At 32.0% G+C, this 14,420-nt stretch overlaps 3 protein-coding genes across 3 annotated transcripts; 1 reads left to right on the top strand and 2 right to left on the bottom strand.

Annotated features, from left to right (window-relative positions):
* Positions 1-987: 987 nt before the first annotated feature.
* On the bottom strand, positions 988-2,856 carry LOC17898706. Its single transcript, XM_006304935.2, has 3 exons — positions 2,246-2,856; positions 1,892-2,077; positions 988-1,603 (listed from the first exon to the last, which is right to left on the bottom strand). The coding sequence occupies exons 1-3, from the start codon at positions 2,732-2,734 to the stop codon at positions 1,247-1,249; spliced, it is 1,032 nt and encodes a 343-aa protein (XP_006304997.2). The 5' UTR covers positions 2,735-2,856; the 3' UTR covers positions 988-1,246.
* Positions 2,857-6,396: 3,540 nt separating this feature from the next.
* On the top strand, positions 6,397-9,024 carry LOC17896897 (protein WEAK CHLOROPLAST MOVEMENT UNDER BLUE LIGHT-like 2). Its single transcript, XM_006304694.2, has 3 exons — positions 6,397-6,481; positions 6,576-7,128; positions 7,213-9,024. The coding sequence occupies exons 2-3, from the start codon at positions 6,601-6,603 to the stop codon at positions 8,878-8,880; spliced, it is 2,196 nt and encodes a 731-aa protein (XP_006304756.1). The 5' UTR covers positions 6,397-6,481; positions 6,576-6,600; the 3' UTR covers positions 8,881-9,024.
* Positions 8,956-10,213, bottom strand: LOC17900383 (photosystem I chlorophyll a/b-binding protein 5, chloroplastic). Its single transcript, XM_006305477.2, has 5 exons — positions 9,975-10,213; positions 9,750-9,882; positions 9,543-9,655; positions 9,272-9,468; positions 8,956-9,191 (listed from the first exon to the last, which is right to left on the bottom strand). Exons 1-5 carry the CDS (start codon positions 10,163-10,165, stop codon positions 9,052-9,054), a joined length of 774 nt encoding a protein of 257 aa, XP_006305539.1. The 5' UTR covers positions 10,166-10,213; the 3' UTR covers positions 8,956-9,051.
* Positions 10,214-14,420: the final 4,207 nt, after the last annotated feature.

The following is a 14,420-nucleotide window of genomic DNA, read 5'->3' as shown; positions in this document are numbered from 1 at the left end:
AAACTCTTTAAGATTTGTATTTATGATCGGGTCCTTAATATTTTGCTTTATCTTTGTTTTTGACCTTATAGTTTGGTTATTTTTATTATTCGTCTTTATATTCTTCAAATTAAAGTTTAGCCCAATTTTGATTCCAACTGCAAACACTCACAATCCCATTAACAGATTCAATTTTGCTTTCATAACTGGGAGAATTATTTTATACAGTATGATACAAAGGTGTTTAGCCCAGTTTCGTACCATTTTATAATATTTTCTCGCGTTTCTATGTACTTATTATACTCTATTTAAAGGTGTTTAGCCCAGTTTCGTACCATTTTATAATATTTTCTCGCGTTTCTATATACTTATTATACTCTATTTGTTTCACAAGAGTGTCATTCTATAGTTTTATATTTGTTTAACAAATAGAGTCATTTAACTTTTCAATGCATTTTATCACTAATTTTACCCTTAATCTGAAATAAATTAAACTATTAAACATTTATTAAATAGGGGGATAAATGTACAATTTTTGTGAAATGTGTCAAAGTGACTTTCTTTGTGAAACAGAAGCAGTATTAACGAAATAAGTTTTTTTTTCTCAACCAAAATTTAATTTAAATATTGTTTCCTGATTGGTAATCCAAGAGGATAAAAAGAGTTTACCAACAAAATATGGGAATTTAGCACTCTAGATTAGCGCGCTAAACTAACTAAATAAGTTTTGACAGTTTAAATTCTGCAATATTTTTTTCAATTTGTTAAATTATATCAAATGATACAATATCTATTTTTTTCTTAAATTTAGTGCTTTTAGTTTAAAACTCTTATATAATCGAATAAAGGGTTGACTTTTATATAATGATACAATAATGACTTTTTTTTTTGCATGATATTAAGTTATAGTAGCCAAAACTATATAAATAAATAAAAAATTCATGTAACGTACGTATATTGTTTGCTTGACATGTCAAAAAAAAATTAACATTTTTATAAAACAGAAACAAAAAATAAATAAAATTTGATTCCTCATGTTTCACATAATAATAAAATTAATATATTTTTCAACACACAGATATAAACCACTCATGTAAATTAAAAAAGAGCCACCGACACGATGCTTACTTCTCTTCCTTCGGGCACCTCTACATAGCTGCCCTTCGACAACCCAAAACGCTGCCCGCTGAGCTGTAAAATCACGTTACACTATACGACATCGTTTCACGCCGACTAAATATTTTTCTTTTCAGTTCGTTCCCTCTCTTCAAACTGTTGTGACGGTACAATTGTTGGTGATGGGTATATGCTTGTTAAGATTCTTGTGTTCGAAGTTGATGTCACACTCGACCTTCTTGTTGAACTTTGGCTGCACTAATTTCCCCAACACGTAAGCCCGTGATCGAACGATGAAGCTAAGCGTCATTGGCACCGGTGCTGGTGGTGCTGGCGGCTCGGGTGTCTCAGGTGGAGATCCTTTCTTCTTCTTCTTTGGTTTGGGAAGTGGAGCTGGTGGTGCTGGTGGCAGCAATGTCGAACCACTTCCGTATAACGGAATCTTCTCTCCCGTCACATGAACCACCACCGTACTATGACTCTTCCTTGACTGATAAAACTTCTTGATCTGCATATCACAATCAAATCATATGATTCATAACAATCGACAAAACATATCGAGAAAATGCGACAAAACCAACACTAATATATAAGATACATAGACGAATACACAAATCTGCTCGTTTCGAGCGGATTTAGCAGATGTATCTTATATATTAGTGTCGGTCCATTCGAACCTAAACACATTCAATGGAATTAGTTTCCGAATCCGCTCGTTTCAATGGGATTTAGCCTAAAGTGTCGGTCCATTCGAAACTTAACACATACACAATGGAATTAGTGAGAATGAACTTACCGATCCAGAACCAATTTTGATCTGGGAGAAACTAAGATCAATAGGAGATGAAGTAACATGAACACCAAAGAATGTTCCAGTGTTCTTATACAACATTCTGATAGTAGCGTTCATTGTGATCATATCAGTTCCAACACCACCAGCATCTTGACCAGCTTGGACCTTAAGCGTTTCAAACGTTATAGTCTGCAAGATTCAAAAACTTCAACAATTCAGTTCAGATCTAAACAAATTTACAAATTCTCAATTCCTCCAAAGATCTATTAGATTCAAACTCAAATTTAGCGAAATTGGGAGTAAGATACATCATAGATCTGATGAAAAAAATCGAAGTTTCGAATTCGAATTCCTAACCTTGACGGTGATTTTAGGTTTCTGAGGTTTAGCAGCACCGTAGAGAATCAAAGAGAAGAGACCAAAGAGAATGAAGAAACCAACGATGAAAGCCAAAACATAGCAACGACGAGGAACACCACCGTCTCTATCACCGTCATCTAACAAACCTTCTTCTTCAATCACAGCACACTCTTTCCACTGTTTCTCTCCGCCGTGACCTTTCCGTTTAGAGCCGTCGTTAGGGTTGACTTTTCTAGATCCGGGCTTGAGAGAGCCGGAGAATCGGCTGGAGGAGGATTCGCGGGAGTGGCGGCCCATAGAGGATTGAGAATGCGGCGGAGATCCCATCGGACTTAGCACCGGAGTTGAGTGAAACGAAGTCGCCGTTTTTTCTCCGTCGTGAGAGTCGCGTGACGGTGATTGGACATAGTAGACTGGTCGACGTGGAGATCTGGTTGGTGATGAAGCTGCGATGCTGGTTACCTCGGAATCGGTTTTGGCGTGCATTTTCGTGGAGGAGCACGACGGAGATGAAGAAGAAGAAGCTTTTGGGTTTTTTCTCTGAGAAGTGTTGGAGAAGAGAAGAGAGGAAGAAAGAGGAAAGTGTGAAACTCTCTGATGAGTCCTCTTGTCAAAATGTGAGGATTTTGTGAGTTTTTTTATTTTATTTTTTTTGGTTTATTACTAAAACGCGTTCGTTATTATATAGTAATTATTAGGGAGACTATATTATTAGTTTAAGAAAGTGACACAAATTTGTTTAAAAGTAAGTAATTTTAAAAAAAATTATAAATAAAATGTTGTTTTGAAATTGGCAAAGAAATCGAATTATTATGGAGATTACTATATGATTAGTTTGAAAAATTGTTGATAATGACACTTGTATTAAAAGTTAGTAATAATTTTGGTAATTTTATAAGTAAAAAATTGTTTTAAAAAAAAAGTGGCAAAAAAATTCAAAATTAATCAGTGAAATTTCATAATAATTTCAGATACTTATAAGTGGTAATAATATATTATATTACTGGTTAAATTCAGATTTGTTGGTTTAGTTTGTAAATTCTTGCAAATTGATTGTAATTTTTAGGGAAAACAAAACATATTATTAGGAAAGTTTTTGTTTTTTTTTTTGCAAGAAAGTACAATGTAATTTGTAGCAACATATTAGATTGATAGTAATTTGTCAAGAAAACATATTACTTAGAAATTTTGTAAGAAAAAAACGAACAATAATCAATATGCATGCATTTTTCAAAGTAAGAATTATTGTTCGAAAGACAACAGTCTTTTTTTGTATTAAGCTGAAAAAAAAAACTTTTTTCTATTTTCTTTAAAGTTCCATTTATAGTTGCTTGACAATTAAGTTATATATATATATATATATATATATATATATAGTTTAGTGTGGTTGGTAAATTATAAGAAGAAATGTATGGAACTTTAAAAGATGTACAAAATAAGTCTTATCTACTTTGGTACCGTTAAAAAACAAATGTGAAGTTCACAATTTTTTTTTCTTCCATATTACTTATTTTCAAGTAATTATTTCATGTTAACAAGAAACAAATGATATTTAAGATTCTGATAAAATGAAATTAAAAAAATTAAAAAATTATATAAATTGTCGGTCATTGTTGAGATGGCAAAATCACAAGTCATTGTTAAAAACTTAAAATATTGCAAAATAAAGAGTTTCAAGTAAATTAATTCATGTATGCCATATTATAATTATAATTTAAAACAATTTAGTTGTTGCGTAACTCTCATATGATCATGACTAATTGACTCCTCGACCAAAAAAAAAAATGACTAATTGACTAATGAATTGGCTAATGTAAATGAAACTTATTAAATTAAAAATTCAGTGTTCAGAATTTTGATAGTATATGACTTATGTGGTTAATGTTATATATTATTAATTTAATCAAACTGAATTATTTCTTCTACCGACAAACCAAAAATAAGAAGGTCAAAAACTATATAATTTTTTCAAAAATAAATTGAAGCACCGACAAAACATAACAACAAAATCAGAAAAACATGTCTGTACTGTAATAAGTGAAAGTCATGTAAGATGATGACTAAAATGAAATCAACCCTAAATAGTCTCTAACTCTGTATTATTAAACTTGCTATTCTAAAATTGGTTATAACACTCTAAAATTCAAAAAAAAAAAAATTAATTTGTTTTTATACTGTTATTAAACACTTTCAAATTAATCCATATATAAAGATTATCTAAAGCAAAATCCATTTTAAATTTATTAATCTTACTATTCTAGAATAGGTTATAATAGAACTCTAACCTTTTTTTTTATTTAATACTTTTTTGAGAGAATATTTAGTAAATGTTTATTAGTTAAACTAATATTATTATTAAACGCATGCATTTTCCATATAAAGAGAGTTTACACCTTCATAACATAAAATTCTAATGTTAATTAACAAGTAAACATTGATTTTAATTAATAGTTATTCTGTGCTAAGTAATTAACAAAAGTGGGTTTATAAATTAAAATAATGGAGAGTTTCTATGGAAGAAGCAAAGAACAAAGAGTTTTTATTCTGTATCTGACAGTGGAAGGTAGAAGAATACAGCCGCACTCCAGTTGTCTTGTCCACTACTTTTTTATTTTTTATTTATTTTTTGTCCTTACCCTTTTTTTTTTTCTTTTTTTACCAAAATATATCATTTATCCATTGTCACGTTTCATCATGTACAAACATAAGAATCAATATGAGAAAATTTATATAAATACCTAAACAATTCATATCATCAATACATATTCAATTCCATCAGATTTAGGATAATGTACGTTAAAACTTGATGCTCATCACACTGATATGTGATATTATCGGACTTAATGCACAACACTTTCAACTGTTTGTCGATCGGATCATACCCTAGATAAGGTCTTGTCTCAGTATTATTATTACTCTTCAAACTCAGTTCAGGTAAGGGTAAGGACTGTCCCGTGACTGTGGTTACAAACAACCAATGTATCTTGACTTCCCCAGTCACGATGAGAGATGAATCCACGAAGTGATGACTGGTGAATCAACATAAGATGAAAGATAAGTGGAAGTGTTCTTATGGTGAACTTGATAACGAAAGGGTACAAGAGAGGAAACGTTCTCATGTAGATTCTGAGGGTGAGGTGAAGAGAAGAAGAAGAAGAAGAAGAACTTGCCATTAGCTTCTAAGGTGAGAAAGAGCAGAGGTGGACAAGTACAAGACGTAGCAAAGTAAAACAGGATGGTTAAGTATTTGCCATTATTCTTCCATTCGGGTATTTTTAAGATAGAGGAGCTAGGAATAGGATAAATAAACGAACCGGACCAAGATTTTGGTTGTTCGATTCAATTTCGGTTATGAGTTCATAAACCGATCGGTAAATTGAAATTTAGTTTGATTAATTGAGAATTGTGGTTTGATCGATTCGGTTCTCGATTAATTAAATATTATTTTAAAAAAATTAAATTAACCAGATTTTACCACAATTAGATCTGGTTTTACAAATGTGAAATCAGTTTTCATTAGTAACCGAACCAAACTAACTGGAATTATCTCACAATAACCAATTAAACATTGTTTTTAAAAGAAAATTTTGGTTATATATTGAAGTTCATCAAAATTACTCAACATGTAAAAAAAAATAAAAACATTAGTGATTTAATATATCCAGTAATATGTAAAATATACCAAAAAACCATCGTACTCATTATATACCAAAAAGGCTATTTCTCAAAAATTCTCTTATATATATTTAACCTAAATATATTAGAAAACTCACAAACTACTCAAAAGTATTTAACATATTCGGAGTTTACAATTGTAATTTTTGTTATTTAGGTTATCAATTTTAAGTATATTTGCAAATTTTTTTTTTTTCAAATTTGACTGATTTCTTTTTTTTTTAGGTCAACCATAAATTTTATTTACTGAAAATCTGGTAATTAATCAAATTATAAACATTAGGTTTTCAATGACTTTTTTTTTTATATTCGACATCAATCATATAAAAAAATAAAAATAATAAAAATAAACAACAAAGAACCTTCAGATGTGAAACGAGAGGCGTGGCCTCCACGCCCTAGTAGTAGTTAATCTCCGTTATTCCTTTTTTTTTTTGTTTTGTTTTTTTTTCAAATCTCTGTCTCGTTTCTGAAAACTTTCTTCTCATTGTTCATCTTCAATCTCTCTCACATCGTACGTTGGTGTGATCTCATCTATCTAAAGATCGTTTTATGAAGGTATACTATGTTAAAAATCGCATTTGTTGTTATTTTTGTTTAAACCTAATGATATGATCATAAGAAAATGTGTATAAATGAATGATTTAAGCAGGTAACGTTTGTGAGAAACCGTGATAATGATGGATGATGACAAAGTCTCCAATGACTTTTCTTTACAGCCTGATGATCTCAATGTCCATACCTCGACCCCTTTCGGTAGTATTATATTCGATTCATCGATTTGTGATCTCTTAAACTTGGAAGAAGATGGTGGAGGAGACACACCAAATCTTGTACCGGAACATAACCCGTTTCTTGATTCTTTGGATGGAAATCAAGAAACAGAGTCTCCAAGTGTGTATATTGCACCAAAGGTCATGATTAATCATCAAGACTCGTTTTCGCTTGATTCTCGAATCGATGACTACATCGAAGATGCAAAGGTTTTGCCTGGAGGGATTCAAGATCTTGGTCTTTCACGTCTTAGAGTTCCTGGCTCACCAAGAGCTTTTATTCATCCGAGATCTTCTGTATCACCGCGTTTCGGATCGCCTACTAGTCCTGTCTTGATCGATACCGCTGCACCGTTTGAATCGGTTAAAGAAGCAGTTTCAAAATTTGGTGGGATCACAGATTGGAAAGCACATAAAATCCAGACAATTGAGGTATAACAAATATGTTCTTAGGTTCGGTTTTTTCTGGACCGGCTCTGTTCTTAGTTTTTTTTTATTTTTTATGATTTTCTCTAGAGAAAGAAGACAGTGGATCAAGAGCTTGAGAAGATACAAGAATATATGCCTGAGTACAAGAAACAAGTGGTTGTAGCAGAAGAGGCGAAGGAGCAGGTGGTGATGGAGCTTGAGAGGACAAGGAGTGTTGTCGAGGAACTAAAACTAGAGCTAGAGAAGGCTGAGAAAGAGGAGCAACAAGCAAAACAAGACTCTGATCTTGCGAAGCTTCGAGTGGAGGAAATGGAGCAAGGGATAGCTGATGAGGTGAGTGTCGCAGCGAAATCGCAGCTCGAGGTGGCTAAAGCGAGACATTTATCCGCGGTTTCTGAGTTAGGAACCATAAGAGAAGAGATACAAGTAATGTCTAATGAGTATGAGTCTTTGTTGAGGGAAAAAGATTCGGTTGCGAAAAGAGCAGAGGATTCAGTTTTGGAAGCTAAAGATGTTGAGAGAAAGATGGAAGGTTTGACAATAGAGATGATTGCCACTAAGGAGTTATTGGAGTCAGCTCATGCAGCTCATCTTGAAGCTCAAGAAAATAAATTTGAAGCAGCCATGGCTCGGGATCAGGAAGTTTATAATCAGGAGAAGGAACTCAAAATGGTTGAAGAACAGATTGAAAAGCTTAGACAAGAGATTGATGCAGCTGATGATGTGAAAACCAAACTACATACTGCTTCTGCACTTCAGAAAGACTTGAGGGCTGAAATAGCGGCTTATAAAGAGTCAAACATGGGAAAGAGAAACAATAGTGACATACAAGTAGCGGTTGATTCCGCGAGGAATGAGCTCGAAGAAGTTAAAGTAAACATTGAGAAAGCAAATTCCGAGGCGAAAACATTGAAGATAATTGTTGGATCATTGCAGTCCGAACTCGAAAGGGAGAAGAAGGATTTATCAGAGACAAAACAGAGAAACAGTGAAGAAACAAGAGAGGAGAGATGTACAGAAATAGCCAAGAAGTTGCAAGAAGCGAATAGAGAGGCAGAGGAGGCAAAGTCACTTTCTGAAGCGGCTCGAGAGGAGCTGAGAAAGGCGAAGGAAGATTCGGATGAAGCGAAAACCGGATTCTCTACAATAGAAAGTCAGTTAATCAAAGCGAAAAAGGAAATGGAAGCTGCTAGAGCTTCTGAAAAGTTGGCCTTAGCCGCGATAAAAGCGTTGCAAGAGACTGAATTTGCTAGCAAAATCGAAGATATTAGTAGTTCACCAAGAAGCATAATCATTTCAGTGGAGGAATATTATGAGCTAAGCAAACAAGCACATGAGGCAGAAGAGGCAGCCAACAGAAAACTAGCAGAGATCGTCTCCAAAATCGAAGTGGCTAAGGAAGAGGAATCAAGAATCTTGGAGAATCTTGAGGAAGTGAGAAGAGAAACAGCTATAAGAAAGATAGAGCTAAAAGAAGCAATGGGAAAAGCCGAGAAAGCTAGAGATGGGAAGGCTGGTATGGATCACGAGTTGCGAAAATGGAGGTCGGATAACGGGAATAGGAGCCCCGAGGGGGGAAATAAAGAGAACTTAAGCAAGTCGAAATCGGCTTTACATAAACCAACTTCATTTACATTTGGTGAGCAAGGAAGCAGTAGTAATGTTACCCCTGAAGCAAAAAAGAAAAAGAAAAGGTTCTCTTTGTTGCCAAAGGTCTTCATGTTCTTGTCAAGGAAGAAGTCATCCAACAAGTGAGTTATTCTATTTGTATGTCGTTATGGAACTGGAAAATAGAGTATCTAAATTGAGAGAGAACAGTGAACTTTTAAATTTGTTGGTTAGAACAGATTTGTTGTATTCTTAAAATGAAATAAAGGTATTGATACACTTGTCGAATAATCGAATTTTCGTTACAAATTAATGTACCTAAGAAGAGGTGAAAAGGGTTTGAATGATGGTTTTATGCCATGGGTTTGAGAGATGCTCCACAAGGTTCTCAATAGGGCCAGTGTGAGTCACAGAGGCTTGAACGAAGAACCCGAGCATCGCCATCATCGCTAGACGACCTGTTAAAAAAACCGATCAAGCATGTCACACACTTAAAGCTTAAAAGTGCACAAAACAAACCAATGAGTCTATATATTACCATTCTTGATCTCCTTAAGCTTCCAGTCATGAGCATTTTTAATGTCCTTAGCCAAGCCTAACGGGTTCAAAAGCGGTCCGCCGGGATATCCAGGCTCAAGCCCTTCGAATGCTGCTTGAATTCCAAAGAAGAAAGATTCTTCTTTGGCTTGAGATCCCGGAGAGACAAAATCCATATACCTTTTCATCTCAGCAAACCTGTGGAAACAATACAGAATCATTCTAAGCTTTTGTTGGTTAACAATACAGAGATATTGAGTTTGATTCATTACCCCATAAGTAGAAACTGTACAACTATGAGTGTTTTTGTGCTAGCAAAATCAAATTTAACAGCTCCAGCTTCATACCAAACCGGTAAATCACGAATCCCTGTGGTCCGAAGCAGCTAAAGCAACCAAACAAAACTCTTAAGTTAGTCATATTTTTGCTATATTTCACTACATTTTCAAAGACTCAGAATGTTCAAGATTAGTGATTACATCTGTGAAGAGTATGCCTGCAACACCAAGCATGGCGAAACGAGAGTGAACAAGCTCAGCTTGAACATACCATTTCAAGCTTTCCGGATCCTCTCCTAACCCAAGTGGGTCAAACCCGTAATCTCCAGCTAATCTTTATATTTCAAGAACACACAAGAAGAGATGGTTCAAATTTGAAGCTTTTGTAGCAAATGGAGACAAGACAACAAGAACAAGGATACTCACTTTCCATCAAGATAAGGAGGAGGGTCAAGGCCAGGTAGCCACGTGGGACGTTTAACAGCCACCGTTGGATTGATGCCTCCTGCTCCTGCGGTGGCTCTGACGGATGTGATTCTTCTTGTGATGACGGATGAAGTGTTGTGACGACGGTGAAGAAAGCCTCCGGTGATGCCTCCACGTAAGACGACAGACATTTTGCTCTGTCTTTTTGCTTACGTTGTGTTCTGTTCTGCTGTGACTCTTGTTTATTTGTTATCGGCAAGTTGAAGCTAAGAAAGTAACGTGGTCCACGTAAATTAGTCATTTTGTTAAAATCCGTTGATAAAGGGAATGAAATGTTTTGAAGTTTTAGTCCCATGCCAAGCTATTATTATGTAAGGTTTGACTATTAGTATAAAGTATAAACATATAAATTTATTTACATTTGTCTTAATTTTTTGTTACTAGATCTTCATGTTAATTGTTAAATTTTGATTAATATTAATATTTTGGGATGTCTCTTTTTTTTGGAAAATCACAATATTCAAAAATCAAAACAATGATGATGTTTGTTTTACACAATGGCAATGCTACCTAGCCCTGAGACAGATCCGAATATCCGGGGTTTTTGGGACTATCCAGATCCGGCTCTGTATCCGTCGGATATAGAGAAACACTATTGGGATCCGGATCCGTGGCTACCGATTATCCGGATTCGAATATCCGTTAAAAAAACCGGATATTATTGGCGAATATAGGATATATATTGTAATATAATATATTGGCAAACTAGATACAGAAAAATTGTCGGATCCAGATATCCGCGGATATCTATTGGGGAAAATAGGATATATATTGTAATATGTATATTGTCTGTATTTAGTTTGACAATATATTATGTGTTTACTTAGGTTAATGTCATTGTTTATAATCGACTCAAGGTTGCGCCTTATATACAATGACATTAACCTAAGTACACATATGCAAGTCTTGAGACTTATTATTAAAGTTTGCAATTCAAAGTTACTAACTCACGTGATCGTAATATATATCAAATAAAACAAAAGATGTTGCCACATATATAATTTTGTTAATATTTAGATAAAAATAGAAATTTTTTTCATCCTAACTACTCCATAATTAACACGCTTAACAGTGGAGTTCTCTTATGACTCTTAACCGAAAATATACGTGCTATTTGGTGACAATTGGCCAATCAATTCTATTAAATCTCTCCGCATATATCACTATATATCATGAAACCTTGGTGTCACAATTAATTGTAATCCGACATGTAACCCAAATATTTTGGATTTTTTTACGTTCTCGACACCAAAACTTCGTAAACCAACTATTATTTTATTTTTTTAAAAGAAAAAAATTCAAACCAAATTTTTAGGGTTATTTTGAAACTACCTTGTTTATGAGTTATACTTTGAAATTACCCCTTTTATTTTTAAAATTAAAAGTTTATATATAAGATGATTATTCTGTCTATATTTAAATTTAAGGAATTGTTTTTAGTAAATTAAAACTAAATTCAAAGTCTAGAGAAAAAACTAAATTTCTATTATTAATTTAGAGAAAAATAAAATATCATTTACATATAAAAAAATCCAACTATTTAAGCAAAATTTCCAACTTAACATATCACAAATTTTTTTTCAATTCAACTGTTCTTGCTGATATTATCAATACAATTTTTTGTTTTCTATATGTTGTCAATAATAATGAATCATACACCATGACAATAACACTTTGACTTACTATTAATAGAAAGCTGTTATTCATTATTATTTTTACAAAATATTTAGAATGATAAAACCTTAAAAATCATAAGTTATCTAACAACTTTGTAAAATTTTAAATATTTAATTATTACCAATTGAATTTATAAAATATAGATATTTTGGTTGATTATTATTATATAATTTTACATATTTAAAATAATTTATAAAAAAGGATATTTTCAAAAATGTAAACTAATTTTTTTTAAAAAGAGTATTTTTCCAAATTTACTCGATTTTCCGATTCCTTCATCTCTAATAAGAGCGAAAACCCTAAAAATCAGAACAACCAAAGACATTCTCTTCTCCCACAAATACCTAACCTTGAAGCTCTTAGATATCGCCATGAAAAATCGTGTAACAGAACTCCCAATAGATCTCCTAATGAACATCTTCTCTCGAGCTCCTGCAAAATCCATACCTTAGTTCCGTTGCGTATCAAAACTATGGGAATCCATACTTAACCATCCTGACTTCACCGAGTTTTACTTGACCACACGTCCACCTCTACTCTTCTTCACCTTAGAAGATAATAGCAAGCTCTTCTTCTTCTCCTCACCACACCCACCACATGAGAACATCTCCTCTCTTGTACCTTACATTACCAAGTTCACCAGAAGACGACTCCAACTATTCAAACATCTTATGTTACTTCACCACTCCGTGGATTCATCTGTCATCGTGATTGTGGAAGTCAGGATGCATTAGTTGTATGTAACCCGTTCACAAGAGAGTTCTTACGCTTACCTAAATTGAGTTTAAAGAGTAAGTATACCAACACAAGACCTTACTTAGGGTTTGATCCCATCGAGAAACAATTGAAAGTGTTGTGCATTAAGTATTGAAAACCCAACTTTATATAATAAGATATTTGTAAATACTGTGTTACAGTTTTTAACTAAGTAATTAATATTTATTTATTTTTCTCTTTTTATTAATTTGTTCTTTGTCAATTTTCTTATTAATAGTAAATTTTAATTAATAATAAATACTTCAAAATTTACAACAGTAATGTTACTAATCAATTATTTTGATGATAATAATCATAATTTTACAGCAAATTTATTACATCAAACTATAAGGTACTTGTGTTGACTTGAGGTGGAACTCCAGCTTCAACTTGAGCATGACGTACCATTATGGCCTTGAATGTCAACAGTTTTTATATTAGTTTTTGTTTTTTGATTCTAAAAAACCAAAAAAATTGCCATTCACGATTTTACTAAAAGTGATTTCCTTAAATTTAGGGAAACTAGTTTTTATCAGATTTTAACAATTCCTTCATAGAATCTAAAAACCATTTTTTTTCAGCTTTCTAACAATATTACGTGACATTTTCTTATTGATTATTAACTTTTATTTTTTTCATATAAAACCAAAAACTAAACAAATTACCATTCAAGATTTTGCAAAAACTAAAATCTACAGCAAAAATCAAAAACTAAAAACCAAAAGCCAAAAACCAAAAACCAAAAGCTAAAACTCATTTAAAAACTACAAAACATTCATGGCCAAAATATACAACCTCCTAAGATTGCAATATATATATATATATATATATATATATATATAAGGGAATTACCATTATAAATACATAGAATAATATTTGACATATATAGACATAGATAAATGAAAATCATATCCTTATTATTTTTTTTTAATTTCTCATCTTCATTTAACATTTTTCGTGCGAAGTATTTGGTTCCAACTTAATTATCAAGGTAACTAAACATGGGAATGTACAAGTTATCTGATATCAATAACATTATAAAAAAAAATTATATTTATTATATTTTATATAATTGAATTATTTTTATATTGTATGATATATACTACATACTTAATGTAATAAATCTGAGGTTATCACATAACTTGTAACTTATTGCGGTACAATATATTTTACATTGTTAATCAACAAATGATCACGCAAATTTCTTTTAATTACTTTTGTTATAATTGTGTTCTCGAACAATGTAGTTAGAGTACAAATAAACAGTCATTTTGATGTACAATATCAGAAATATATGTATTTTTATTATTATTGTTAACTGATAATATATATCTTAAATTCATTTTTTTTTTAATTAATATCTTTGGTAACTGATAAAAATGCAGTTAGTATTACAAGTCAGTCACTTTTCATTTCTTCATGTTAGATCAAATTGGTAGTGTTACAGAGTTATTTTTTCAATATATAAAAATAAAGAGAGAGCCAATTAATTTTTAAAAAGCCTAATAACATATTTACATTCATTGGTGTATCTCTCTATCCCTATATTAGTAAAAGAGAAGTACAAAAAGTGCTTCCGGGTCGGGTCAATTTCAAAAAATTACCCGAAATTTGTAATTGGATCTTTTAAAATTGGATAGATTAATGGGTTTGGATACATACACCGGATACTTTCCAAATCTAATTTTAGGATTGTATTATTTCCATAACTAATTATAAGATTTACTAATATTTCTCTAACTAATTTAATACAATCTATTTAGAAAATATTATTCTTCTTTCACTTTTATTTGATATTATTTTTAATTTATGATATTATACTATATAATATAAATATTTAATAAAAATTTAACTTTTTTTCATATGTTGCAATTTGAACTTTTCAAAACGGACATATAATACTCAACTACACTCGGTTAAATATTTTGGACAACGGTTTAAAATCATTATAAG

This window comes from Capsella rubella, unplaced genomic scaffold (genome assembly GCF_000375325.1).
Source record: "Capsella rubella cultivar Monte Gargano unplaced genomic scaffold, Caprub1_0 scaffold_1, whole genome shotgun sequence".
Taxonomy (NCBI): Eukaryota; Viridiplantae; Streptophyta; class Magnoliopsida; order Brassicales; family Brassicaceae; genus Capsella; species Capsella rubella.
This window is presented reverse-complemented; position numbering and strand designations above follow the sequence as displayed.

What these genes read in the sequence shown, in the direction of transcription:
- LOC17898706 (XM_006304935.2), bottom strand. Translation starts at nt 2,734, where the DNA reads ATGCACGCCAAAACCGATTCCGAGGTAACCAGCATCGCAGCTTCATCA. An exon ending in AACCTAAAATCACCGTCAAG is followed by an intron (nt 2,078 to 2,245) that starts GTTAGGAATTCG and finishes TGAATCTTGCAG; the next exon opens with ACTATAACGTTTGAAACGCT. An exon ending in TCAAAATTGGTTCTGGATCG is followed by an intron (nt 1,604 to 1,891) that starts GTAAGTTCATTC and finishes TGTGATATGCAG; the next exon opens with ATCAAGAAGTTTTATCAGTC.
- LOC17896897 (XM_006304694.2), top strand. Translation starts at nt 6,601, where the DNA reads ATGATGGATGATGACAAAGTCTCCAATGACTTTTCTTTACAGCCTGAT. An exon ending in ATAAAATCCAGACAATTGAG is followed by an intron (nt 7,129 to 7,212) that starts GTATAACAAATA and finishes GATTTTCTCTAG; the next exon opens with AGAAAGAAGACAGTGGATCA.
- LOC17900383 (XM_006305477.2), bottom strand. Translation starts at nt 10,165, where the DNA reads ATGTCTGTCGTCTTACGTGGAGGCATCACCGGAGGCTTTCTTCACCGT. An exon ending in CCTCCTTATCTTGATGGAAA is followed by an intron (nt 9,883 to 9,974) that starts GTGAGTATCCTT and finishes TGAAATATAAAG; the next exon opens with ATTAGCTGGAGATTACGGGT. An exon ending in CAGGCATACTCTTCACAGAT is followed by an intron (nt 9,656 to 9,749) that starts GTAATCACTAAT and finishes TGGTTGCTTTAG; the next exon opens with CTGCTTCGGACCACAGGGAT.